Source organism: Somniosus microcephalus, chromosome 30 (assembly GCF_052327205.1).
Source record: "Somniosus microcephalus isolate GS21.2 chromosome 30, FLI_Smic_1.0, whole genome shotgun sequence".
NCBI lineage: Eukaryota > Metazoa > Chordata > Chondrichthyes > Squaliformes > Somniosidae > Somniosus > Somniosus microcephalus.
The window spans coordinates 15,545,989-15,573,400 of NC_141016.1; the positions used below are offsets into that span (position 1 = coordinate 15,545,989).

Genomic DNA, 27,412 nt, shown 5'->3' on the forward strand with positions numbered 1-27,412 from the left:
CCCCAGCCAGGGGAAACATCCTTCCTACATCTACCCTGTCAAGCCCTGTAAGAATTTTGTATGTTTCAATGAGATCATCTCTCATTCTTCTAAACTCTAGAGAATATAGGCCTAGTCTACTCAATCTCTCCTCATAGGACAATCCCCCCCACCCCAGGAAGCAGCCTGGTGAACCTTCGTTACACTCCCCCTGTGGCAAGTATATCCTTCCTTAGGTAAAGAGACTAAAACTGTACACAATACTCCAAGGTGTGGTCTCACCAGGGCCCTATATAATTGCAGTAAGACGTCTTTATTCTTATGAAGTTATGAAGTAATATAATTAGGACAAAAATGACAATAAAATGATGAGAGCTCAACAATGTTGTGTGCATCCGACACTAAAGTCTATAGATTCAATTACGGAAATCACCCGGGTCAATTTGGTAAAAGTTTAGTCAAAAGATAACCCTGCAAGCTGTGCAGCATCAAGAACTTTGTGTTCTAGCAAGGGTTTCACCAGAATTGTGAAACACCAACACCACACTCGTGACAATGATGTCAGCACTGTCCACATGGAACTCCAAGATAAGCCACTCTGTAGAGCCTGTCACTGAACATCACATTGACCACAAAGTCAGGAGTGGGGCCCCTCCTTTACTGGGGGGGAAAAGCTCCTGCTGCAATCAAACACCTTTTTGGCTCCTTGTCGGTGCAGACTTTAATTCACTGGTTTGACGGTCTTCTCCTGGTAAGTGCACGATGGTGGAGCAGTGTGAGAGTTAAGGACATGGTTGTTGCAGCAGTGCGATGCTGTCCAAGTGAGCAGGCGTCACAGTGGTGTAACGGTCCCCTGGAGAGAGCCAGGGTGATTTACAGAATTAGAAGCCTCTTCCGCTCATTTTCTTCCCTCGCCCTAGTCCTGAAGGTGCTGACTCTTTGCTGGGTCACTGACACTATTTCGACCAAGTGGCAATTACTCATGTGCGAGCCTTGATAGCGGGTGTCAGTAGCATTTTCAACGATAGGAGAAAACTCGATGGGGGAAAAATTCAGTTGTTTGCGCCTCCTGTTAGCGCCTTAAGAGGGCGCTAATGGGGCGCAAAGCAACTAGCGCCCGGGCGCGGCGATGTTTGCGCCGCTCGTGAAATTAACTAGACATTTTGCAGCGGCGCTAAACACTACCACCACGATCTCCTGCGCCGGCAGATTGTGACGTCAGTCGAGTGCGCAACGCCCCGGACCAGATATTGAGTGGCGCCCCCTGCCTTACCGCCTGCCGCTAGCAACGACAGGTTGAGGGGAGCGTTTTGCTGTCAGAAAGGGACTAGGGAAGCGCTATTTAAAGGCGACCGCTTCCTGCCTTTTTTTGTCGGTGACATTTTTGCACCACGCATTCTAAGAGAGAGAGAGAGAGACTTCTGGAGAGATTCAACACTGTGTGAAGGAGTTTTGGGTACTGAGCAGCACTTTGCAGGTTTATTTTGATTTGCCCTTCCTTGCTTCGCCAGCGTTCTGAGGTAGCGCCTCGCTCCTCGGCCTTTGCGCCTTAGGACAGGTGTGAAGCGCCTGATTTAGCGCTCCAATCACCTCCAGAGGCGATAAAAGCCAAGTTTGCTGTCGGAGGCGATAATTAGCGCCAGGCGCTAAACTTTGCGCACGGCTGATAATGGCGCCCCAAGTGGGGCGATACCGCATTTTTCCCCATCGATGTCTCTACTGACCTGTGAAAGCTGCATTTGGCAAAATAATGCAGCTGGGACAGTGGCAAGTGGGGCCATGTGGATGCCTTCACAGTGAGATTCCCCCGCCTTTAGATCCTGCTGTCAAGGGAGAGGCCGAGCTCTACCACACAGAAAGGGACATGAAGAGATTAGTTGGATAATTCTCCCAGGCTGCTAATGCTCACCTCTTGCTGGCTGGCTAAACAGCGGCGTCTGGGACTGGGTCCCCAGCCGTGGAGTGACCAAAGTAGAGGAGGGAAAACAAAATTACATTTTTCTGTGAGAGAGACGAGAGAAAAATGCTGCGGGAAAATCTGTTTGTATTTCAAATTCCAAATGACATTTCAGTTCTAAAGGAGTTAAATTTGTTATCTTCATGGAACACAAGCCGATCATCACCAGGAAAGTTACATAACACTGACATTTAAAACTGGTTCAGGCTGGAAGAGCTTTACCATCCTGTGCTGTTTCCTTTTCCTGTAAACACTACATGAACAGTTTTTCAGGGCTGCTTAAAACAGAGCTGTTCAATCCCATTCTGCTATTATTTAATGGATGATAGATGTTTACAGCTGTCCACTTTGTCCCATTCCCTTTGGTGATGACCTTAAATTTATACCCACTAGTGACTAGTTTGTCTCTATTTACTTTACCAAAACCTCTCATAACTTTGAACATCACGGGCAGCACGGTGGCATACTGGTTAGCACTGTTGCCTCACAGCGCCAGGGACCCGGGTTCGAATCCGGCCTCGGGCGACTGTCTGTGTGGAGTTTGCACATTCTCCCCATGTTTGCGTGGGTTTGCTCCGGTTTCCTCCCACAGTCCAAAGATGTGCGGGTTAGGTTGATTGGCTATGATAAATTGACCCTTAGTGTTAGGGGGATTAAATACTTGGGGTTACGGGGATAGGGTGGGATATGTGTTGGTGTAGGGGTTACGGGGATCGGGTGGGATATGTGTTGGTGTAGGGGTTACGGGGATCGGGTGGGATACGTGTTGGTGTAGGGGTTACGGGGATCGGGTGGGATATGTGTTGGTGTAGGGGTTACGGGGATCGGGTGGGATATGTGTTGGTGTAGGGGTTATGGGGATCGGGTGGGATATGTGTTGGTGTAGGGGTTACGGGGATCGGGTGGGATATGTGTCGGTGCAGGCTCGATGGGCCAAAATGGCCTCTATCTGCACTGTGGGGTTTCTGTGGTTCTGTGATCTCTACCTGATTCCCTCTTAACCTTCGCCATGCTAATGAAAAGAGCCTCAGTTTCTCTCTCTCTCAAAACATGATTATGTTGCCATCCCGTCCATTTCAGTTGCTTCCACTCAAGGATCCAACGACATCCAAGTTAGCCCTCATGCTCATGAATCTCACATCTACGGTACAAGAAAAAAATGGAACAAGCAATAATAGCATAGAAAAATATTTTTAAAATACGATAGATGTAAAAACAGTAAAATGTTAATGACATAAAACAAAAACGTTTATACCTGTACATCATTGAGCAACTATACCACTTTTATACAGCGCCTTTAAATGTAGAAAAACATCCCAAGGTGCTTCACAGAGGCATGAGGCAGAAAGAATGGATGCTGAGCCAAAGGAGAAGTGACCAAAAGCTTGGTCAGAGGTGGGTTTTAAGAAGGGTCTTAAAGAAAGAGAGGGAGGTGGAGAGGCGGAGGGGAAGCACAAGAAGCTGGAGTCAGACAAATGGTGAACTTGGCGGAGTGGGGTAGAAGGGTCTGAGGAAGCTACAGAGATAGGAAGTGGGGGAGAACATGAAGGGACTTAAAACACGAGGATGACATTTTAAATTTAAAGCATTTGAGGACCGGCTGCCAATATAGGTCAGTGAGGACAGGATGATGGCTACACAGGACTGTGGGATAGAATTGGACAGGACTTGGTGTGGGCTGGAATTGGGCAGGACTGTGGGACAGGATTGGACAGGACTTGGTGTGAGCTGGAATTGGGCAGGACTGTGGGACAGGATTGGGCAGGACTTGGTGTGGGCTGGAATTGGGCAGGACTGTGGGACAGGATTGGACAGGACTTGGTGTGAGCTGGAATTGGGCAGGACTGTGGGACAGGATTGGGCAGGACTTGGTGTGGGCTGGAATTGGGCAGGACTGTGGGACAGGATTGGGCAGGACTTGGTGTGGGCTGGAATTGGGCAGCAGAGTTTTAGATGACCAGAAGTTTATGGAGGCTGGGTGAGAGGTCATTGGAATAGTTGAGTCTGGAAGAGACATTGATGAGGGTTTGAGCAGCAGATTGTCTGAGGCAGGGTCGGAGGTGGAAGTAGGCGCTCTTTGTGATGGAGATGAAGTGAAAGTCAGAAGCTCAACCGGGCTCAAATAGGACACCGTGGTTGTGAAATTGAGGCTCATCCAAGACTGAATGCTGAACAAGCAGTCTGACAATACAGAGGCAGTGTAGAGAGTGAGGGAGCTGGTAGAGAGGTATAGCTGGGTGTCATCAGCATTCATATCTGCAGATCGTGTTGTCAAGTGGCAGCAGGTGAGGAAGAATGGATCCTTGGGTGACTCCTACGGTAACATTGCTGGTGTGGGAAGAAAGACCATTGCTGACGATGCTCTGGCTATGATTGGAGAGGCAAGAGTGGAATCAACCATGGGCAGGCCAAGTGAGCTGGAAAATGGAGGAAAAGTGTTGGAGGAGAATGATGTGGTCGACAATGTCGCAGCAGTTTAATGGGAATGGAGTACAAGGATCAGGGGGTGGATTTCATGGACAAGGTGAACTCGGAAAGGGCGTGGAGGGGAAATAGGAGAGAAGCTGCAGCTAGGTGATAGGTTCCAGGCTAGGGTGGGGGAGGTCAAGGGAGAAGTTTGGTTTGGTGGGCAAGGGGAAGGGGGGAAGTAGCAGCTGAACATATGGTCTCCATCTTGGTGACAAAGAATTCTATGAGCTCCTCTCACTTGTTGTTAAAGGTGAGGGTAGAGGAGGCAAGGCAGAGATGTTTAAGAAGACAGTTCGTCATGAAGAAAGAAGCCGGGATATCTCTGCTCTACGGGATCATAGAGTAGATTTTTAATATATTTTATATACCTGTATACTGTATATAAAAAATCTATGTCTGCATGAACTTCCGGCCAACTTTTTCCAAGAAATTTCTATGCCCACATTTATGATGGAAAATGGCTATGTAAACTTGTCAGACTGTAATTATACCCTCCTGCCAATGGAGGTGCTGCAGCACCATCAGTAGCAGGAGGCTGTAATTACAGCGAGACATAGGAATTTATAATGGCAATTGAGAAAACGTACAACTTTAAAACGGGGACTGAATTAGATCTGCAGCCCTATTATCCCTTGGTCATTAACCCTGCTTCACTTGCAGGCTAAACGTGGATTTGACTTCCGGTGTGTATTGATACAGGAGATTAACTAGCGTATATTCAAAATCTTATGCCTGCGTGCAGTTCCTGCATAATGTTTCCACTGCAATTTCAAAATCTACATTTAAAATGGAAACTGTCAAAAGTAAACTCGTTATGCTGTGATTATACCACCAGTGGTTGGCTTCCATTTTGCAATTCCCAGCTCTTCAATCTGTACTGCAGGGAAACTCCTCTGCTGCAGCCAACTGCACTTCCACGCTTCCCAAATTGCTTTGTAAAAGTATCCTATAAAACTAAGGGCAGAATCTCTGACTTTAAATGGGGACTGAATTATATTTGCACACGGGTTTAATTATCCCCTGTCCTCTAATCCTCTTTACATAGGATTACATCGGATATACGGCACAGAAACAGGCCATTCGGCCCAACCAGTCCATGCCGGCATTTATGCTCCACTCGAGCCTCCTCCCGTCTTTCCTCATCTAAATCTATCAGCATAACCCTCTATTCCCTTCTCCCTCATGTGCTTGTCTAGCCTCCCCTTAAAAGCATCGATACTGTTCGCTTCAACCACTCCCTGTGGTAGCGAGTTCCACATTCTCACCACTCTCTGGGTAAAGAAGATTCTTCTGAATTCACTATTGGATTTCTTGGTGACTATCTTATATTGATGGCCTCTAGTTATGCTCTTCCCCACAAGTGGAAATATTCTCTCTGTATCCACTCTATCAAAACCTTTCATAATTTTAATTATAATAATTAGGTCACCCCTCAGCCTTCTTTTTTCAAGAGAAAAGAGACCCAGCCTGTTCTTCCTTTCTTGATATGTATACCCTCGCATTTCTGGTGTCATCCTTGTAAATCTTCTCTGCACCCTCTCCAGTGCCTCTATATCCTTTTTATAATATGGCGACCAGAACTGTACGCAGCACTCCAAGTGTGGTCTGACCAAGATTCGATGCAGGTTTAGCACAACTTCCCCACTTCTCAATTCTTTCATCTGAAGATTACACTGGATCTTCACTCCCTGTCTGCAACGCTACTGGAGTGTTTTGAGCACAGTGGTGCGGCACCAATTTGAATTTCTGTGGATCTAGAGGGCACCAGACAGATCCACTTTCCAGCTCAGCTGCACTGTGTGGGAAGGGCAGGACTGTGGCCTCACACCGGCACACTTCTGGCCTAACCTACACTTGCACTCCACTTTCATGCTGTTTCCCAGTGATCAGACACGGATCATTGACAAATGAGTCAACCTGTACTGTTCTTGCGCACCTGCTTATCAGAGAGCAGTCAGCACCGTAGACATTGATGGACAGACCTAGGTGATCAGTGAGATCTTCTCTTCTTAGGCAGTCCCACAGAACCAAGGATGACTTGCTTCCACATTAAAAATGCAATATATAGATTGCAACTCATTGAAATATTATGGAGCCACATTTACTTTTCAAAGTTACATACATCAAAATTTCCTCATTTAAAAAAATCAAATTGTGTATCATTCCCTTGGAGTGAAACGTGGCAAGTTTGTAATGGCTGGTTATAATGTAGAACATGCGAGGGCCAGGAGCGGAGAGAATGTGAAATTTTGGGAACTAAAACAGGGTGGACAAATGGATTAGTTGCACATTTTTCAAGTGAAAATAATTGGTTCAACATAGCACTTTAAAAAAAAATGCTCGGGGCCAGAATTTAAACACAAGTACTGTGAGTCGATTGTGATGCTATAGTTACCATGTAAACAAGGATTACAAAAACAGGATGCAGCCAGCATTCATAGTTAGGACACTCAGAAGTCAAACAAGGAAAAAAAACCAGGGAACCTGCCACCCCTACCTGGTCTGGCCGACACGTGACTCCAGTCCCACCCTACGTGGTTGACTCTCAAGCCATTCAGTTGTCAGGGCAGCTGGAGATGGGAACTAAAGCATCGTCCACATCCTGAGATTAAAACAAAAAGCAGTCACAAAAGGAAGAAAAAAATAGCAAAAGTGAAAATGTTGAAAATACAAACACACCAGCCAGTAGCTGTAAAGAGGACAGACAGGTTCTTGAAATTATAAACAAATAGATTAGTAATCCTTTTGGTTGCACGCCCCTAACATCAATAACCTATCTTTTCGCTTTATAATGCTGAATGACCTGCTGTGTATTTAGAGCAATTTCTGTTTTTAGAGAAACAAATTATCTGGCCAAAAAAACCTAGAAGCAAACTGGCAAAACATTCACATTGAATAATCCTCCTCCATAACTTCACAATATTACGACTGTTTAACTAGATAGCTCAGCCGTGAAATGCTGAAACATAAATATTAAGATACACTGCCACCAAGTGTAATTTATTTCGATACATGTGCGGTCTGTAGCCCTCGCCAGCCTCCAGTGCTTCTCCTATACTACATGCTCCCTCGGCTAACGCTAATGCCTCCCCAGTGCTGCGCCATACATAAGAACATAAGACGTAGGAGCAGGAGTCGGTCATTTGGCCCCTCGAGCCTGCTCCGCCATTCAATAAGATCATGGCTGATCTGATCTTGGTCTCAACTCCACTTCCCTGCCCGCTCCCCATAACCCTTCACTCCCTTACCGTTCAAAAATCTGTCTATCTCCACCTTAAATATATTCAATGACCCAGCCTCCACAGCTCTCTGGGGAAGAGAATTCCAAAGATTCACGACTCTCTGAGAGAAGAAATTCCTCATTTCTGTTTTAAAAGGGTGCCCCCTTATTCTGAAATTATGCCCCCTAGTTCTAGATTCCCCCACGAGGGGAAACATCCTCTCTGCATCTACCCTGTCAAGCCCCTTCAGAATCTTATACGTTTCAATAAGATCCCCTCTCATTCTTCTAAACTCCAATGAGTATAGGCCCAACCTGTTCATCCTTTCTTCATAAGGCAACCCCTTCATCTCCAGAATCAACCTCGTGAAACTTCTCTGAACTGTCTCCAATGCAAGTATATCCTTCCTTAAATAAGGAGACCAAAACTACGCAGTACTCCAGGTGTGGTCTCACCAACGCCCTGTACAGTTGTAACAGGACTTCCCTACTTTTATACTCCATTCCCTTTGCAATAAAGGCCAACATTCCATTTGCCTTCCTAATTACTTGCTGTACTTGCATGATACCTTTTTGTGATTCATGTGCAAGGACCCCCAGATCCCTCTGTACCTCAGCATTTTGTAATCTCTCCCCATTTAAATAATTTGCTTTTTTATTTTTCCTACCAAAGTGGATAACCTCACATTTTCCCACATTATACTCCAACTGCAAGATTTTTGCCCACTCACTTAGCCTATCTATATCCCTTTGGAGATTCTTTGCATCCTCCACACAATTTGCTTTCCCACCTATCTTTGTATCATCAGCAAATTTGGCTACATTACACTCAGTCCCTTCATCCAAGTCATTAATATAGATTGTAAATAGTTGAGGCCCCACTAGTTACAGTTTGCCAACCTGAAAATGACCCATTTATCCGGACTCTCTGTTTTCTGTTAGTTAGCATGATAATATATTACCCCCAACCCCTTGAGCTCTTATCTTGTGCAGTAACCTTTTATGTGGCACCTTATTGAATGCCTTCTGGAAATCTAAATGCACGACATCTACTGGTTCCCCTTTATCCACCTGCTCCAATACAAGAACAACGTGTATTTATATAGCGCCTTTAAGGTAGTAAAATGTCCCAAGGTGCATCACAGGAGCTTTATCAAACAAAATTTGACACCGAGCCACATAAGGAGATATTAGGGCAGATGACCAAAAGCTTGGTCAAAGAGGTGGGTTTTAAGGAGCGTCTTAAAGGAGGAAAGAGAGGTAGAGAGGGAGGATTTTGGGAGGGATTTCCAGAGCTTAGGGCCCAGGCAGCTAAAGGTACTGCCGCCAATGGTGACGTGATTAAAATCGGGGATGCGCAAGAGGCTAGAATTGGAGGAGCACAGAGAGCTCAGAGGGCTGTAGGGTTGGAGAAGGTTACAGAGGTAGGGACGGATTTGAAAACAAGGACGAGAATTTTTTAACTGAGGCGTTGCCGGACCGGGAGCCAATGTAGGTCAGCGAGCACATGTGAATGGGACTTGGTCTGAGTTAGGATACGGACAGCAGAGCTTTGGATGAACTCAAGTTTATGGAGGGTGGACAGCAGAGCATTGGAATAGTCAGGTCCAGAGGTAACAAAGGCATGGATGAGGATTTCAGCAGCAGATGAGCTGAGGCAGGGGCAGAGTCGGGCGATGCTACGGAGGTGGAAGTAGGCGGTCTTGGTGAGGGAGCGGATATCTGGTCGGAAGCTCATCTTGGGGTCAAATATGACACCAAGGTTGCAAACAGTCTGGTTCAGCCTTAAACAGTTGCCAGGGAGAGGGATGGAGTCAGTGGCTAGGGAACGGAGTTTGTGGCGGGGACCGAAGACATTGCCTTCGGTCTTCCCAATATTTAGTTGGTGGAAAATTCTGCTCATCTAGTACTGGATGTTGGACAAGCAGTGTGACAAATTAGACAGTAGAGGGGTCGAGAGAGGTGGTGGTGAGGTAGAGCTGGCTCGAGGGGCCGAATGGCCTACTCCTGCTCCTATCTTCTATGTTTCACGTTGCGGTCTCCTCTACATTGGGGAGACCAAACGCAGATTGGGTGACCGCTTTGCGGAACACCTCCGTTCAGTCCGTAAGGGTGACCCCGAGTTTCCGGTCGCCTGTCACTTTAATTCACCGCTCCATTCCCATTCGGACCTCACCATCCTTGGCCTCTTGCATTGTTCCACGGAAGCTCAACGTAAACTCGAGGAACAGCACCTCATCTTCCGATTAGGCACATTGCAGCCTTCCGGACTCAATATCGAGTTCAACAATTTCAGATCATAACCTCGGCCCCTATTACATTTTTACTTATATTTTTTTTCCACCCCTTTGTTTTGGGTCTTCCCTTCCCCCCCACCCCCCCCGCCTTTCCTTTTTTTCTCTCTCCCACATGGCAGCTGTCTCTCATCCTGCCAGTACACTTCACACCTAATCTGAGCCATCTTTTGTCTCCACTGTCCTATTACCATCTCATCTGGTTTTGAATACCTCTTAATGTCTCTTTACTTCTTTTGTTCTATCGCAGTCCTGCCTTCGATCTATTTCATTTCCTTTCCAGTTTTGAAAAAGGGTTTCGACCCGAAACGTCGACTCTAATTTCTCTCCACGGATGTTGCCTGGCCTGCTGAGTTTTTCCAGCATTTTCTGTTGTTATTTCGGATGTCCAGCATCTGCAGTATGTTTCTTTCTTGGTTGACGCACGCTGCGTGCCGCACGCAGCGGACGGCGTGTGTGACGCGGCGCGTTCGGGTACCGCGACGCCTATAAGAAGAGGCGAGGCGTGGGCCGCGCGTTAGATGGCGGACAGCTGGCGAGCGGGAGCTTGATTTTCGTACCGAGCGCGATCGATAGTCAACGCGGCACTCGGAGCAATCCGCAGGCAGCCCGGCATCCGTGCGGAGCGGGGGGGAGTTTGTGCGGAGCGACCGAGTGGCTGGGAGTTCCGACCCTTGAGAGCGCGGCTGGCCGTCGTCGCCCGTCCGACCCGCTCTAACTTTGTCCCCTCGCACCGATTCGAGTCGCATCGTTAATTGGTAAGTTGGGGCTACCTCGAGCGGTGCGAGGGCGACTTGCCCTTCGAGAGCTTGTGCCGGTGGGCGGGCGACAGGTTGGCCCCTGGGTTTTCCTTTTTTTTCCCGGGCCTGCCGCATGCGGCCGACGGCAACTCCGGCATATTCCGGAACAATCCGGCGTGACGGCCCGCCTCATTCATTCAGGAGCTGCCGGGGCGGGCCGGAGGAGCGGAGGGCAGCGGGCGCGAGGGGGAGCCCGCGGAGCTGCGCACATTCACTCAATACACACACAGTCTCTCAATCTCTCTCTCACTCTCTCTCACACACACACACACACACACACACACACTCTCATACCGACTGCAGCCGCCTCGCCAACCGGGCGAGTGGCGGGTACCCACACCGCGCGCGGGAGGTGCTGGGGAGGGGGGGGAAGCTGTGTACTGAGTCTGCGCGATTTACTGGGGGGGGGGGAAGAAACATAGAAGATAGGAGCAGGAGTAGGCCATTCGGCCCTTCGAGCCTGCTCTGCCATTCAACGAGATCATAGCTGATCATCCAAACCCTAGGACCCGGTCCCGACACCTACAGCCATCCCACCCAAGCCCTATCCCCGTAACCCCACGTATTTAATCCCCCCCCTAACACTAAGGGCCAATTTTTATCATGGTCAATCAACCTAACCCGCACAACTTTGGACTGTGGGAGGCAGCCAGAGGAAACCCACGCAAACACGGGGAGAATGTCTGTGTGGAGTTTGCACAGTCACCCGAGGCTGGATTTGAACCCTGGTCCCTGGTGCTGTGAGGCAACAGTGCTAACCACTATGCCACTGTGCTCATTCACTGGGGGCAGGCAGTGAGGGTGCCCGTTCACTGGGGGCAGGCAGTGAGTGCCCGTTCACTGGGGGGGGGGGGGGGCAGTGAGGGTGCCCATTCACTTGGGGGGTGGGTGGGGGGCAGTGAGGGTGCCCATTCACTTTGGGGGGGGGGGGGCGCAGAGAGGTGCCCATTCACTGGGGGGGCAGAGAGGAGTGTCCATTCACTGGAGGGAGAGAGGGGAAGGTGCCCGTTCACTGGGAGGAGAGAGTATTCCCGTTCACTGGGGAGAGTGAGGGGAAGGTGCAAGTTACTGATTCACTGGGGAGGGGGCAGTGTCTGTCTATTATCGGCCGCTGGTGCATTCTCTCTTTTTTAAACCGAGTCGGACTTTGGAATAAAAAATCATTCAGTTGCAATGAGCCGGAGTGGGGAGCTGTGGCGACTGAGCCTCCTCTCTGGGGTCGGGGAAGGTCCCTGTATCCCCGATTCCAGCAGGCTGGCTTCCCGACCCGGGCTCGGAGCTGCTTGCAAAGCTCTGCGTCCGTTCGCTTTGGGGGGGCATTTGTAAAAGAGGAGCTGCGAACTGCTCGGGATGGATTGGCGGCGCTGAGTGTCCCGGGGGTTCCCTGTCTGGCTCCGGGTTTAAATAGACTCGGCGGGAATACATTTCCTGTTTACTCTTTTTCAAACGTTACAAAGAGGCGCGAAAAGGATGGCGCTTTTAAAATCGGAAGAGGAAATCGCTGAAAACAATCTTCACTGTTCAAATCGAATTTAAGATTGTACCGATCGGGATTTCCACTAAATTTGGCTTTTAATATGTAATCAAAGCGTCTGCCGACACGATTAATACGCATGACTCGGTTTGCACCATGTAAGCTTTTGAAAGTTACAATCGCATGAAACTTTTTTAAAGCCGCCGATTTCCCTCGAATAATGTTGCAATTTAAGCCTTGGACTAAATCGATTCCGTGGCAAACCGTGTAGTTTAACACGCTTCGCTTTGAAGTTTGATTTCTAGCATGTAGGACCACGTACTGTATTTTAAAGTAATGCTCCTTGGCACTGGGGGAAAACTTGGGTGACTTCTGCCTTCTCCCAAAGACGCATTTGGTCACACTTTCATATCTCATTTAGGTCAGCATTCACTTTTTTTTTTTAAATTGCACCTCCTGAGCACTTTGGAACATTTTTCCATTTTCAAGGAGCTATATAAATGCAACTTTCTGTATTTTCCACAGGAGTTCATTTTGTTCTAGTAGTAAATATTTTTGAACCATTACATGGAATTATGAGTAACTTTTTAATGTGGTCGTTAAAAGCAGTTGGGAGAAGACATGCCCCCCACCCCCCCCCCCCCCCCCCCCCAGCCCCATGCTTTTAAATGGAAACGCATGGCAAGAGGCATGAGAAATGGGTGCCAAACCAGAGAGATTGCGGGATGACCAAAGGGTGGGTTTTAGGGGCACGGAGGTTTTGAGGAGGGAATTCTAGAGTGGCCCAAGATGCCTGAAGACATGGCCCACATTGGTGGGGAGAAGAGATAGGGATACACAATGCTGGGTCAAGAAAGGAGAGCTCAGGAGAGGTTGAAGCGTGTAAACAAGGTGAAGACCATAGAAGAATTTTTAGGCAAGGACAATTTTGAGATGGGGCGGAGGGGGGGGGTGGTTTGGAAGCCAGAATTTTGGGCGAATTGGGTGTGAAGTGGAACAGAAGTCACAGAATTTTGAGCTGCGCCTTGTGGCGGGAGGAGGCTGGGGAGGCTGATCAGCTTCTCATTCCAGTAATGCCCTTCCCGGTGTACACAGAAATTGACAGCAGATTTAGAGAGTATATTATAGTCAGAGTTTTACAGCACAGAAAGAGGCCCTTCGGCCCATCGTGTCCGCGTTTGCTGCAGTTTAGGGTGCTGTGGGTTTTCTGCTGGTTCGTGCTGGACTTTGGTTTCATGGATGTTGACAGCCCTGTGGTGTCTGGCGCTCAGTGGGCCATTGGATTGTGGAGGTTAGCGCAGCCAAGTCCAATGCTGTTTCCACCTGACCTCTAAACCGGTATTTCCAGCAGAACTGGCAGTGATCAGAAACTCTAGTTGTTTGTTCTTTCTTTCACCACCTCATGCTCTCTTGCACTGATGCTGTGTCTGATTGTAATGATCCCATGATCACTGTGACTTGTCAGTTAACTCAGCCTAGATCCAAGCATCAAGAATAGAATTTAGGAGCTTCCGGCCTTTGTAGCGTGGTACTATGGTGCATTTGTCCAGACATGTTACGGGGAGCTCAATTGGAAGTGGTTTCTGTTGTGGAACTTGAGTTCATTTCTAATAATAATGATTACTATTCAGGCAGCCCAAGTTGCATGATTTGTCTGCTTCTGAAGTGGTTTGTTTTTTCCTCTTAATTAGAAGATTTGAATTATATTTACATTAACATTGTGATGGGACTTAACACCACTACCTTTAGGTAAACTGATTGTTGCAAAATCAATTTCTTCAACAAATTTGGATTTGTGATGCACAGAATTCTCTGGTTTTGAATTCTCTTCATTGATTGATTGGTTGGACTATCTGTCCTGCTGGTGGTGAAATGTTATTTTACTACACTTGCCTTTCAGTTCTGCTTAATGGTACAGAATCTGAAATGGTGATCTTTGGGATAGGAAGCAAATGATGTGCTTGTAAGGATTTATTGACACATTGAGCTATTGGCTTTGGACCCTTGTGGCCAAAGTTGAGTAATGTTGAAATATTGCTGCATGTTTATAATATGCGCCCTTTGCTTTTCCACAGGATGAAGAACAGCCCAAATCTGTTGCTGTATCCACAATGGATTTCGCTTCAATCCTTCTAATTGTTGACTATTGTAAAGACTGTGCAAGACAGACTATTAAACACAGTGGATAGCAATTACTGTTGCACAATACTTGAGTGTCGTGCATATTAATCTTCATATTCTATTTAATCCAGTTATTTATTACATATCAAGATATTTTGTTACCTCATTTTGTATATTTAAGTCAATAGTATTTTTTTAAAACTCCGTACCTCTGAAGCATTACAAGCTCAAGTGACATGGCGCTAGATGACTCCGTATGGCTGGTAGTAGTTGGTTTCATCATTGCATTTGTTCTGGCGTTCTCGGTGGGAGCCAATGATGTGGCCAATTCATTTGGGACGGCGGTTGGTTCAGGCGTGCTGACACTCAAGAAAGCCTGCATCTTGGCAACAATCTTCGAGACGGTGGGCTCTGTGCTGCTGGGTGCCAAAGTCAGTGAGACCATCCGTAAAGGAATAATCGACGTGGAGATGTTCAACACGAGTCAACAAGTGCTAATGGCTGGGTCAGTCAGTGCCATGTTTGGTAAGTAACGATTGGTGGGCTTGCATTTATCTAGCACTGTAAATTTGTATTTAAAAAAAAAAAAAAAAAAAATCAAAGCCGTGATTGTACCAAGGAACCTTGAACAAGGTCATAGTTTTTTTTTCTAAAACCTGCCTTGATTGTTGACATAGTTCTGTTAAATTACTCCAAGTATCCTGGATAATTGCTGTTATAGTTGGTCAATATTTTAGAAATGAAGTCATTGATGAGCTATATTTGTGGGATAATATTGTCTGTCCTCTACAGGTTCTGCTGTCTGGCAGTTACTGGCTTCATTTTTGAAGCTCCCTATATCTGGTACCCACTGCATTGTGGGTGCTACCATTGGTTTCTGTTTGGTGGCTACAGGTGCTCACGGTGTGAAGTGGCTGGAGCTGCTGAAGATTGGTGAGTTTCTGCTCTGCTTTTCAAACGTGTAAGGTCACTGAGTTTATGGTTTTTGGGGGTCTGGGGAGGAGAGGAGAGGAGAGAGAGAGAGAGAGATGAACAAAATTGCAGAACACCAAGGCATGCCCTGTATCCATTGTCACTAAGTTAGCGGCCCAGATAATTTTGTGTAACTGTCATTGTATTCTCAATTTGCTTTGGATAGCAAACAATGTTCGTTACAAATCTGCCACTTGTGCTGGAAGAATTTCATGTTAATGGTAAACTCTGGGTTGGGGTTAAGAGTATTTTCTATTCCTGTTTATTTAAAAATAATCACATTATGGCTGGCCCCTTGAATTGTTTCTGTGCTGTTGATTCTATGTAATTCTAGTGATCGTTAAAAATGAATATCCTATTTGGCACTAGGGAATGGTTTTTAAAAAAAAAAAAAAAAAAAAAAAATGTTATGGGGAAATTGTGGGCATGAGCCTCAGTGACTAATTTGGCACAAAGTACTCATACATAAGAGAAAGTACTGGTACATAAATTACTAAGTTACTAGTACATTTGTTACAAACTGAAACGTGGACACATGATGTATATATTGTATATAATTTGTTGGTGTTTAATGTGTTGACCACAGCAGCTGAGGTCACAGTGGACACCACGAACCCCAAAACAAACATTGTGAGCTCGCACTGCATTTGTAGGACTGATAGGTGCCTGCGTGTGTGTTCTAACATTCCCTTCATTCTCCAATTTATACAGTGGCTACCTGGTTCATCTCACCACTGCTGTCTGGGATCATGTCTGCTGCTGTCTTTTACTTTGTCCGCTTCTTCATTTTACACAAGGTAAGGGAATCTGACAATTTGGAGTAACCTTATTAAGGAATATGGTCTGGTTCAGACTAAGGTAGCCCATCACGGAAGTTGGTGTGGGGGAGGGGGGAATCCAGTTAGCTTTGGGAACATTCCAAGTTTGCACACTGCTTAAGTGTTGATTTAGCTTCCTCTAATGGCTTAGTTGGTGGTGGACAATGTGGAACTGAGCTGTAAAGACCTGAAGTTCAGCCAGCAGTCTGAACTGTGCTATCGTGCAGCCAGGGCAATAGTGAGCATGCTACAATTGGCCTCGATACTCTGGAGCTAGAGGGTGGGAAAGCACCTCAGTTGCTCGCTTCTGATTGCAATCCACTGAGACTTTGTTGAGGTTTGTGTATGTCATGTGAAGACGGGATTGAGCTCTGCTGAGGCCCTCCTTCCTGCTCCCCCAATCAAACTGGCTGGACACACTTGCCCAGAATGGTAAATTCAAGCGGTATTGGAGAGTGATTGCTGTGGGATGACACCGCAGCAGGAGTCTGTTCAGGAGAGAAGAAACTGGCAAAAATAATCTAGTCATTCCTTGAATTTTTCTTTTTTTCTGGATAAATGATCAGATTTCCCTATAAAACAGGCAGATGTCTCATCCTTGTTTTCAAATCCCTCCATGGCCTTGCCCCTTCCTATCTCTGTAATCTCCTTCAGCCCCACAACCCCCTGAGATATCTGCCCTCTTGAGCATCCCCGATTTATAATCGCTCAACCATTGGTGGCCGTGCCTTCTGTTGCCTAGGCCCTAAGCTCTGGAATTCCCGGCCTAAACCTCTCTGCCTCTCTACCCCTCTTTCCTCCTTTAAGACGCTCCTTAAAACCTACCTCTTTGACCAAGCTTTTGGTCACCTGCCCTAATTTATCCTTGTGGCTCAGTGTCAATTTTTTTGTCTTCAAATATGCTTGTGCCACGCCTTGGGACGTTGTACTACGTTAAAGGCGCTATATAAATACAAGTTGTTATATTGCAGACACGAATGAAACTATCTGCCATTTGTAAAATGTAATTGGAGGAAGCTATCTAATAACAATGAATCCATTCTAGTTGGGCTGTAGTTTGTACTGCTGGTTAAATGCTGTGAAGATGATAAATATATTGCAGTATCAATTTTGCCTGCTACAAATGGCCACTTGGACTTGTGGAATAACTTTCTGACTTACTAAACCATGGTGAGCTGTTACATTGTGCTTGGTTAGGATACCTGGATCCTAACTTGCACCAAGTCCTGTTCACCTGTCACACCTGTGCTCGTTGACCTACATTGGCTCCTGGTTAAGCAACGCCTCTATTTTTAAATAAAATAAAATAAAATAAATTCTCATCCTTGTTTTCAAATCCCTCCATGGCCTCACCACCCCCCCACACCCCTCCCGAGATTTCTCCACTCCTTTAATTCTGGCCTCTTGCACATCCCCTAATAATCGCTCCACCATTGGCGGCCATGTTTTCAGCTGCCTAGGTCCTAAGCTCTAATTCCTTCCCTAAACCTCTCAGCCTCTCTTTCTTCCTTTTTTAAGATGCTCCTTAAAACCTACCTCATCTGTAGGAGAATCTGCATGGTGGAAAGATGTCCATCACAGTTTAGTTTGGTGCTAATTGCAGCATCAGGCCTTGAGGGAAAATCAGCCATGCTTTTTATTTAGTTCTTCAGCTTGGCAAGCTTGCCACAAAGTGGGACTTGTAGATGTTATACAGATGGTGCTCCTCTAGGCTGGCTTCTGAAAATTATAGATTGGGTTAGGGGTGGAATTAATAGATTAAAGGCTCTTCTTCCTTGTTGAACTAACATCGTTGTATTGCAGGCTGACCCTGTGCCAAATGGACTCCGAGCCTTGCCTGTCTTCTATGCCTTTACAATTGCGATCAATCTTTTCTCTATTATGTACACGGGAGCACCTTGTAAGTACTAACTGATTGATTGAAACTGAATTGCAGCTCTTTTTTTAAACTTTGTGTAGCTGTCAGTATAAAATGCATAATTCATTCTTTCCCATCAAGGCTTACTGTTGCATAGAAGGCATTTGGCTACAGAAGTCTGCAGACTAGAGTACGTCACTTCTGTGCTTATTAATTCATGCATTTCAATCAAGAGTAATAGTAACTCTTTCTCCTTCTAAAGACCATAGTCCTATTTTAAAAACATGCTGTCCCTTTTTCTGTTGGTGGATTTGGTTTCAATTTTCAAAGAAAGCTAGTTAAACTCAGCCCTGGGGGGGGGGAGAAAGTGATGCCAACTGGTGAACAAGGAAAGATTATAAACTTGCACTGTAAACATTGTAGAAATTCCTTCAATGTGGCTATTTTAAGCCTGGGTCTGAGCAATAGATATGAGATAATGAATTTCTAAGCCTTCCTCTTTAAAGCTAGTCTTTTTATAAATCTGGTGTAGGGACAGAATAGAATTTATAGTTTTCAGTTGCATGTCTGAGTGCAAGAGTGGATAAGGACTGGATTTGGATACTTTGCTTCCTAATAATAAAGCAGTGGGAGAGGTGTACTCTGGCCATGTAATTCTCTTGGGCAATTTGACAGCTTTCCTTAAGATATTCATGTATCGAGTTTTCTGTTCTAACTAGGATTCACTGTTTTGTCTCCAGAGATTCCAGTTGGTGCCCCACAACACACAAGTTTACTTGTTTCTAGTTGGTATGTTTTTATTGGAGTGGGTAGGGGTAGAAATGGTGGTATATTAGAGGACCCCGTCTACCTTTGTGATTCTCTAAAGTAGATGTTTTTCTCTTTCTAGTACTGGGATTTAACTGCATTCCACTCTGGGGTATGGTGCTGATTACATTGGGCAGTGGTGTGATCTGTGCATTCTTCGTCTGGTTCATCGTCTGTCCCAGAATTAAGAGAAAAATTGAAAGTAAGTGAAATTTAAGAGACTTCCATGGTCGAAATGCCACAGTTTTCAGGTGAGTGTGCAAGGACACTGGAGGTGTAGGTTAATGAGGATTTGTTCTTATCTAAATTGCCACTTTTTCTGTGAATTTATTGAAATAGGGATGTCCCAGGATACTTTACTGATCTGTTGCTCAATGTAATTTTTTTTTAAATTTTAGAATGAATCACAATGTAAATTTGCTGTGGTTAACATTTTGTTCAGGAAAGGAATGTCCTCAGACCACAGGAGGGATGGGAACTGGATTTAATAGTCTTTTCTTCTTTCTCCCCCTCCCACCCTTTTTCCTCACTACTTCTTCTCTCGCTCCAAGAAGCTGGGAAATGTAACTCAAGTCGGCCTTCGGTTTCTTCAGGCAACTGGGGCTGCTATGTTCTGATAATGCACTGATGCTGTAGGAAGCTGCTCTAATTAATGTGCTGTGGCTCCTTTCACTCACTTGTCCTTCGAGTTTAGAGTGGTGTTCATTACTTTGGGAGAGGGATGGATAATATATTGATTTGGGCTTTGTTTATAGACTGACTGGAAAATGTGGTTTCCCTGATTTGCCATGATTAATTGCACTTTTTTGTAGTTTAACTGAAACTTGGTGTGATTTAATGTTTGAGTAAAGTGAATCCAAGAGCAGACACTGCCTTAGATTGACATGGTATTTGGGAGTTCTATGTACATTTGGATTGTCCTAATGTGAATTCTAATGGACCAGTGGCATGATACCTGGAATGTCTTGGTTGAGGAAGTTATTATAGTGACTGTTCCAACAAAGTCTTGTCAAGCCTGCAAACTGCATTAAGATGCAGAATGTTGCGTGCTTCTCATTGTCACCTCACCATTTTAACGGGCTGTATACTGTTGCTGCACTATTGTATACTGAAGTGAAGTTGTATGCTTCCTTGATTGGAGAAAGTACATATTCAGTAACATGAAGTGGCTTTGTAATCCATTGTCCTTGTTCTTGATGAATGATTCACAAATTTCATTCAAGGATTCAGTGAGGTCTGTGAAATAGGGAGATTGATTCTTGACATTGTGACTTTTTTGGGCATTTGTACTCCACAGGAGAGGCCAAAGCCCGTAATTTGGCCAGTGCTGTACTGGATAAGAAGAATGATGATTACTATTCGGTACCCAAGGATGAGCTGGAAGAGACCCATTTGAAGGTTCTGTTAACTGATGCAGCATCTGCTATCAAGACTCCTGTGACTGATGGGGTTTCTGCTGAGAAGCCAAGTGGAAGAATTGCTTTTATCGGTGACTCTGCAGAGGATGTAGGGAAAGATTGTGTTTCCAGTGGAGCGATGAAGGAAACCAATATTGACCATGTGATGAATGGTAAGATATCAAATCGGTGTGGGAAATGTCAACTCTGAAGATGGCCTGTTGGTACATCTCTTGATGGACTAACTTCAGGGTGGTTGGCTGGTTTTTGCCCAGAGCTCTCACTTACTGGAATATGGTACTTGAGCTGGGTTGTAAAGTTTCACACGTGTGAAGCTGTGAATGGGCCATGCACCCAAAAATAAGAGGGAACATTGGGTGCACCTGCTCATTTGGTAGCCATTTAGCTTGTGGGGGGGGGGGGGGGTGCGGAGCTGACTAAATTCACCAAACTAAATTGTTGGCTTTAACATCCAGGTTAGTTCCTCGGAAACCCCTGCAGGCCTATTTTAGGCTGCTGGTCCAAAGAGGCCTATGTGACAAATGGAACTGGGTGTTTTTTTTAATCTTTTCACAATCTTAAATATCAGTTTAAAACCATTTCAAATTGCATACCTCTTTGCAGGGAGGTAAAATACATTGGCATGCTAATGTATTGATGTAGGAGCAGCTGTGGAAAGAAAGCTGGCATCTCATCAAAACATTATTGATGAAGACACTAAACCGGGTGTAAATGGAATATAAACATTTTGTGGTTTGAAATTGTTAATCAAAATATACTTGCTGTCCTCAACATCCCAATTGGTCATACTCTTGTAACTGTTTTGAAATTCAACTATCACTGTTTGTGTGACAGATTGACCGTCTGAAGCAAGCACCTGTTCTTGAAAGGGATGGCAATTTTTTTTAAAAACTTGTCATTTGGAAGTTCAGTTTATTTTCCATTAGTGCAAGATTTGTAAACTTATGTTTAAGTAAGCCTTAGAAATTGTATTTCATTGGGGAATAAGGTTGCTTATTTTCTTCCAGATAATCACTTATCTCAAATTCTAAGAATTTAAAGGGACTTGCCTGCTGATTTTTGATTAACCATTTGTGAACTGTTACTAGACTTCTAATTCCACAGTGAACTATTCAGAACTTCACCTGTATTGCTTCTTTTAAATAACTCATGGCTAATTTAACAGTTTAGTCGATTAGTGAATGGTGTGGCGACTATTCATCCTTTTTAAACTGCGAAGGTAATGAAATCCAATCCAGTAACTAGTTTACAATAAATTAAAGCATTAACATGCTCTATCCCATATGCTTAATTCTTAGTTAAGCTCCTGATCAGGGAGTGCAGGCTCATCTGATGCAACAAACGAAATATATATATAATATATACACTAAAAATGTGGAGGCAGCTGTACCAGAGTTTTTTTTTAATGGTTTTCTCCATCTCTGTTGTAGGGACTGTGCAATTTGGAAGTAGTAATGTGCAGTTCAACCAGGTTATCAGTAACCAGACAAGCACCAATGGCTACAGTGGTCACTATCACACTGTGCACAAAGATTCCGGATTGTACAAAGAGCTTCTTCACAAGTTGCACTTGGCCAAAATGATCGACTGTGCCGGAGACTCCCACGAACCGGGCAGCAGGCCGCTACGTCGCAACAACAGCTATACCTGTTACACCATGGCAATCTGTGGCATGCCTCTTGATTCCTTCAAGCCCAAAGAAGGGGAAGCCAAGGCGGAGGAAATGGAAAAACTGACTGCATCCGGCTTGGAATCAAAGAAACGCATCCGACAAGATAGCTATAGTAGCTACTGCAACGCTATGGCCGACTCCAACAAAACGCCCGAGGATGAAGGTGTGAAGCTTGAAATTGAATTGGCAGACCGCAAGTGCAGTGACGGGTCCGTGGAGGAATGGCGCGAGCAGGAAAAGCCCGAAGTTTCATTACTGTTCCAGTTTTTGCAGATCCTGACTGCCTGCTTCGGCTCCTTTGCTCACGGTGGCAATGATGTCAGGTGAGTAGCCTTTTGCATTTGATTTCTGACCAGACATTAACACGTTATAGTCTTGCAATTCTCAATTCAGTTTCAAATGGCTGCTGTTTGTGACGAGGAACTTCTAATTTATCTAAAGGTTCCAGACTGTTTCTGCCAGGAAGAAGCCTAACATTTATATAATGTAAAAGCAAGGAAATGATGAATTTGTACAAGTGATGGTTAGGCCAGTGAAGTACTGCTTGCTGTTTTGGGCACACTATTGTAGGAAGGATATTAGAAGCATGGACAGGGTACAGTGGATTTGCGAGTATGATATCTGGAATGAGAGGTTATAGCTGACAAGGGTTCAACACTGGGGCTTTTTTTCACAAAACAAGGTTAAGGCAGATGGAGTAGAAATATTGTAAATGGCAAGTTTGAGAAGATAGTTTATTAAAATTGTCCACGAGTTGGTGACTCTGTAGTGAGGGAGCATAGGCTCATTATAACCAGTGGAATGTAAGGGGAATTTGGAAACTTCATGGGGCTATGAACACATGGGCTGTTTTACCACAAGTGGTTCTTGAGGCAGAAAGTAAAATGTTTAAAAGGAATTAGATTAGTATTTGAAAAGGATGAATACAAATAAATGGGTTTGAAGTAGCTAGTTCCAATTGTGGAACTAGTATCGGCTGGCCTACTGTACTTTCAAGTCTATATGGGAAGGCAAGTGATTAATAGGTTTACATATAGTAAAACTGGAGTGCTTGGGCTTATCTGCTTGCCTTTACTTCGCATGGCCCATTAAACTCTCTTTTTGGTTATTTTTTTTCAGCAATGCAATTGGTCCTTTGGTTGCTCTGTGGGTTGTTTACGCCACGGGCAATGTTAACTCGGAGATGGAAACGCCAATTTGGCTTCTGTTATACGGAGGCGTGGGCATATGTCTTGGTCTGTGGGTCTGGGGGCGGAGAGTTATTCAGACAATGGGCAAGGATCTGACGCCAATTACTCCCTCAAGGTAAGCAATCTCTAACTGTTTGTAGTTACTAGGATTTGAATATGTTGAGGAAATGGATGATAAGTGTACTGAATTTGAAGTGATAATCCAGTCATGTGCACTATGGTTGATGGGCTCCAATAAGTTGGCTGACATTGCATCTTTGTGAGCTTTTCCTTGTTTGGAACTTAAATCTGCCTATTTCCTTATCCAAAAAAAAATTGATCTGAGCAAGGTCAAGTTTGAGGGTTTTTTTTAGTTTACACATTGAACATCTGGATTAAATAGTTTACCATGCATCAATCATGAAATTTAATTGCTTAAAACATTTCCTGGGTAAAGTTAAAAATAAAGCTTTTTTTAAACTGCTTGAGGTGAGGAATGTTGACACACAGATCTGACACTTCCATTTCAGGAATCCAGTATTGATAGAGCACTCCTGGGTCAGGTATAGTCAAATACAGAATGAAGTTCTTGCTGCTCTAGTTCCAAAGGGGTCTTGTACAGCCTGAGAAGTATGCCCCTGCACCAGTGTGACTTCACTTTTCACAGTAGCCATCCCTGATCTGAGAGGTTTAGCTCAGTGCTGTGGACCCCTAAAAGGTGGGTTGAGACTGTCTCTGGTCCTGGAGCAGGTTACCCAGCAGATTAATTCCTTCGTTAATCTGGTTTTAACCCTGCAGCTATCACAAAAGGAATGAAGGCATTAATCCCTCACAAAATACTTGTTTTTATCACTCATTTGCCACTGTGGTCTTCTGCAGATTTAACCAAGTAGGAAGTGATTGCATTAGGCAACCCAGAAACACTTGCTGAGCATTGTTGATTCATTATCCAATATCTAAGCATTTGATGTAATTATCTAGTGTTATCAACCAGTAGGAAATTCAATTCCAGCATAAATGGACCAATGATGAAGTAGGTTGTTGGATGTTATAACGAATTGTTTACCTTTACAGTGGCTTCAGTATTGAACTGGCCTCGGCTCTTACTGTAGTGATTGCTTCAAATGCTGGTCTTCCTGTTAGTACAACACACTGCAAGGTGAGTGTCATCAACTGCATCTCCAAATTGTGTTGTGACCTCTCAATCTAACAAAGAATTGGTAGACAAAATGTTCCTGGACTTTCCTGAAGTGTAGAATTAGTGTTGGGGTGCTGCATGGGACTGTCCCAAGTTTTAATATGTGCTTAAGACTTGTAATTTGTAGTAAGCCCAGGTCATGACTGTCTGGGCACCATATTCCTGATCAAATTCACAAATACACTGCAGTCATGTGATTAAACTTGGTACATAAAATGCTTCCTCTAAAGAAATCTGTCAAACTGCATGTTAACCAAACACTTCCTAATATTAACTACCACTTGCTTCTGCAGGTTGGCTCGGTTGTAGCTGTTGGCTGGATGCGTGCAAAAAAAGCTGTTGACTGGCGCCTCTTCCGCAACATCTTCATGGCGTGGTTTGTTACGGTCCCAATCTCTGGTCTTATTAGTGCTGCCATCATGGCTTTATTCAAGTATGCTATCTTATAAATGTGCTGAGCACCACCTATCTTCAAGGCAGTGTTGCTATGGTCGTGACCCTGTGCTTCAGTAGAGCAGTTTATTCAGATTGTTTAATGTGAAACCTGTACAATGGAAGTCCAAGCTATCACCTTGAGTCTTTTAACATCAGTATATGTGTAAATGGGGTCCAACCTGGCTGAATATGTGCTGTAGAAATTGTAAACTTATTTTTTACATTTTTTTTTGTCTTGGAAGGCTGATGTTTAAATACTTTCAATTTGAGAACCATTGTCAATTTTTTGTATAGTGTTTGAGTTTATTACTGCATGCTTTCAATTAACAAGGTGGTTTGCTATTTAATACTGTGAACTATGAGCTGGACAAGCTTCTTTTTGACACTTAACACTTGAAATAAGTATGCATAAAGCACTTGCCTGTCCCCTTGAGGCAATGTAGAAGTCCCAGAGTGGGGCAATCAAGTGCAAGATTCAAATGTGTGCAGTTGTTTCACAAAGTCTTCCATTTAAACCAACAAATTAGAGAAAATTACTCATTTGTAATTGTAAATGTTCATTAAAGATTAGCACGCCTTGCACTATTTTTTTTGTATTTTTATTAATTTACTACAGCAAAATGTGGGGCAGTATGCTAAACAATGTGGTGGTCATATTGTATTTTCTATAAGCTGTCTGTGGAAGCATGGGGAAGAAATAGTGACACTTTTTACATTTGTTGTAGATGCATGTTAATTTGCATATCCCAATTTACTGAAATTTTGTATCATCAATGAGTTAATAACACACCATGCTCAGAATTTTGGGCTTTGTCAGCCAGATTGGTAGGGCCTGGGGCAATAGGTTGGACATCCCTACCATCTGGTATATACAATGTAAATAGACACTGGCATAAAAGGTCATGGAAGATGAAACTCAGCAAGCCACAAGGTAAAAGGTGGGAAGTTGTGGTCTACAAGGATCAGTACTGGGACCACTCTTCACCATTTTACATAAACTATTTGGACTCTCCTCAAGTAAAATTTCAAAATTTGCAAATGCCAAATTGGGGTATTGTTAATGGAGAAATCTGTAATAACATACTGGAAGACATTAATAAATATGCAGAATAGGCAAGCAATTGGCAAATGAACTTCAATACAGTTAAGTGTGAACTAGTACATTTTGGTAGGAAGAATGAGACTGTGGAAAATAAGTGTCTATATGGGATAGAGGAGCAGAGGGATCTGGGAGTGCAGATTCAAAGTAATGATGCAGATGTAATAGCCATTTATTTAAAAAAAAAAAAAAGCACTAGGGATCATTTTCTAGAGGGTTAGAGTTGAGGTGGTTTAACTTGTGTAAAGATGGAGGTGAGAGATAGGGAGGGGTGTGGCCATAGAGATTTGCATTTGGGGGGGGGGGGGGGGGTGGTGGCATGCAGTGATCAAAATGGTTAGTGGGCAATGGCTTCCTGGGAAGCATAAACCTAGAAAAGCAAGTTTGGGCAACCTACCGTGTGAAGGATAGATTACCCTTGGAATGCAGCAGCAATTCAGATAGATGATACCTCTGAGCATGAGATCAAGTATAGATGAGGGAGATCACTCAGCCTGTCCTTCTCTGGATGCATCACCAGGTCTAACTGCCTCTTGACTGAGTTCAGTGTGTTTGCCTCCATTACACACACATTCTTTGTTCACTGCTCAAATCAAACATTTATTTTACCAGTTTGTATACATTTCCCTTGTCTTGTCTTGTAGTTGTGGTTTAACTTGAAATAGTACTCCGGATTGACAGTACAGGTACAAAGTATACTTCTTACATTACAACAGTGAGTACACTTCAAAAAGTACTTCATTGGTTGTTGGGTACTTTGGGACAGTGAGGTTGTGAAAGGTACTATATAAATGCAAGTCTTTTAGTATCAGTCGTGCTTCAATAAAGCCTCCCTCTTATTTACCTCCTTTCAAGAGTCCAATTCTGTTCTAATTGTTCCTAACTGTCCTGATAGCAGGGATCAGCTGCTTGGTTCTTTGCACTTTTTCCAGGGCTCATTATTTCACTTGTTCCTTATTTCCTAGAGATAAAAGTTAAGTAGTGATCTATTGAAGTGTTTAAAATATGGAATGGGGGGGTTTAAATTTGAATAGAGTTGAAAAGCAAATCCAAGGAAAAAAATGGTTTCTGCACAGGGTTTGGCACTGAATACAGAGATGACAATTGAGCTGCTTTTTTTTTAGTAGATAATATGGGATAGGAAGGGGTGGGCCTGGAGTTGTCTCTGGCATTAAGACTGAAACAAAAACAGGTTTGGCAAGTGCCCTAGGGTACGGCAAGTATAAAACAATAACTATGTACAGGAGAGTGACATACACGGATAATTAAGTCATCAACTATCGCTCTCTACCCTGTGGTGCCCATCGGTTGCAAAAGGCATCAGACGTACTGAGACACCGCATGCTTCCTATCAAGGGTCATCTGGCCATATAAAAGACCATGGAAGAGAGGCGAACCGAATTCTGCTTAGCCTCCAAGATCAAACTGGATCAGATGCTTTAAGCAAACTGGAAACCAGCAAGAAAGGGTGAGAACCTGAGGATCAACAAGATAAAGAACTGCTGTTGCTGATAAGAAGCTTTGATGGGCCAATGGCTTACTCCTGTGCATATGCTCTATTGCTTGGCAACATTGATGAAAAAATGGGACCTGGCCATCTGCCCACACTCAGCCACAAATATTGCTTGGCCGAAGCAGATCATAACTCAAAT

The 27,412-nt window shown here is 44.4% G+C and overlaps 1 protein-coding gene across 5 annotated transcripts; it reads left to right on the plus strand.

The window, feature by feature from the left end:
- Positions 1-661: 661 nt before the first annotated feature.
- LOC147097939 (sodium-dependent phosphate transporter 1-like) lies at positions 662-25,246 on the plus strand. Of its 5 annotated transcripts, none has more exons than XM_085971031.1 (11): positions 662-730; positions 14,269-14,839; positions 15,107-15,247; positions 15,998-16,083; positions 17,908-18,004; positions 18,852-18,971; positions 20,067-20,339; positions 21,618-22,182; positions 22,979-23,164; positions 24,103-24,187; positions 24,520-25,246. In XM_085971031.1, the coding sequence occupies exons 2-11, from the start codon at positions 14,551-14,553 to the stop codon at positions 24,673-24,675; spliced, it is 1,998 nt and encodes a 665-aa protein (XP_085827157.1). In that variant the 5' UTR covers positions 662-730; positions 14,269-14,550; the 3' UTR covers positions 24,676-25,246. The 5 variants fall into 5 exon arrangements, with proteins under 5 accessions (XP_085827157.1, XP_085827159.1, XP_085827158.1 ...); XM_085971032.1 differs by lacking the exons at positions 662-730; positions 17,908-18,004 and adding exons at positions 10,422-10,677; positions 18,703-18,751; XM_085971029.1 differs by lacking the exon at positions 662-730 and adding an exon at positions 10,423-10,677.
- Positions 25,247-27,412: the final 2,166 nt, after the last annotated feature.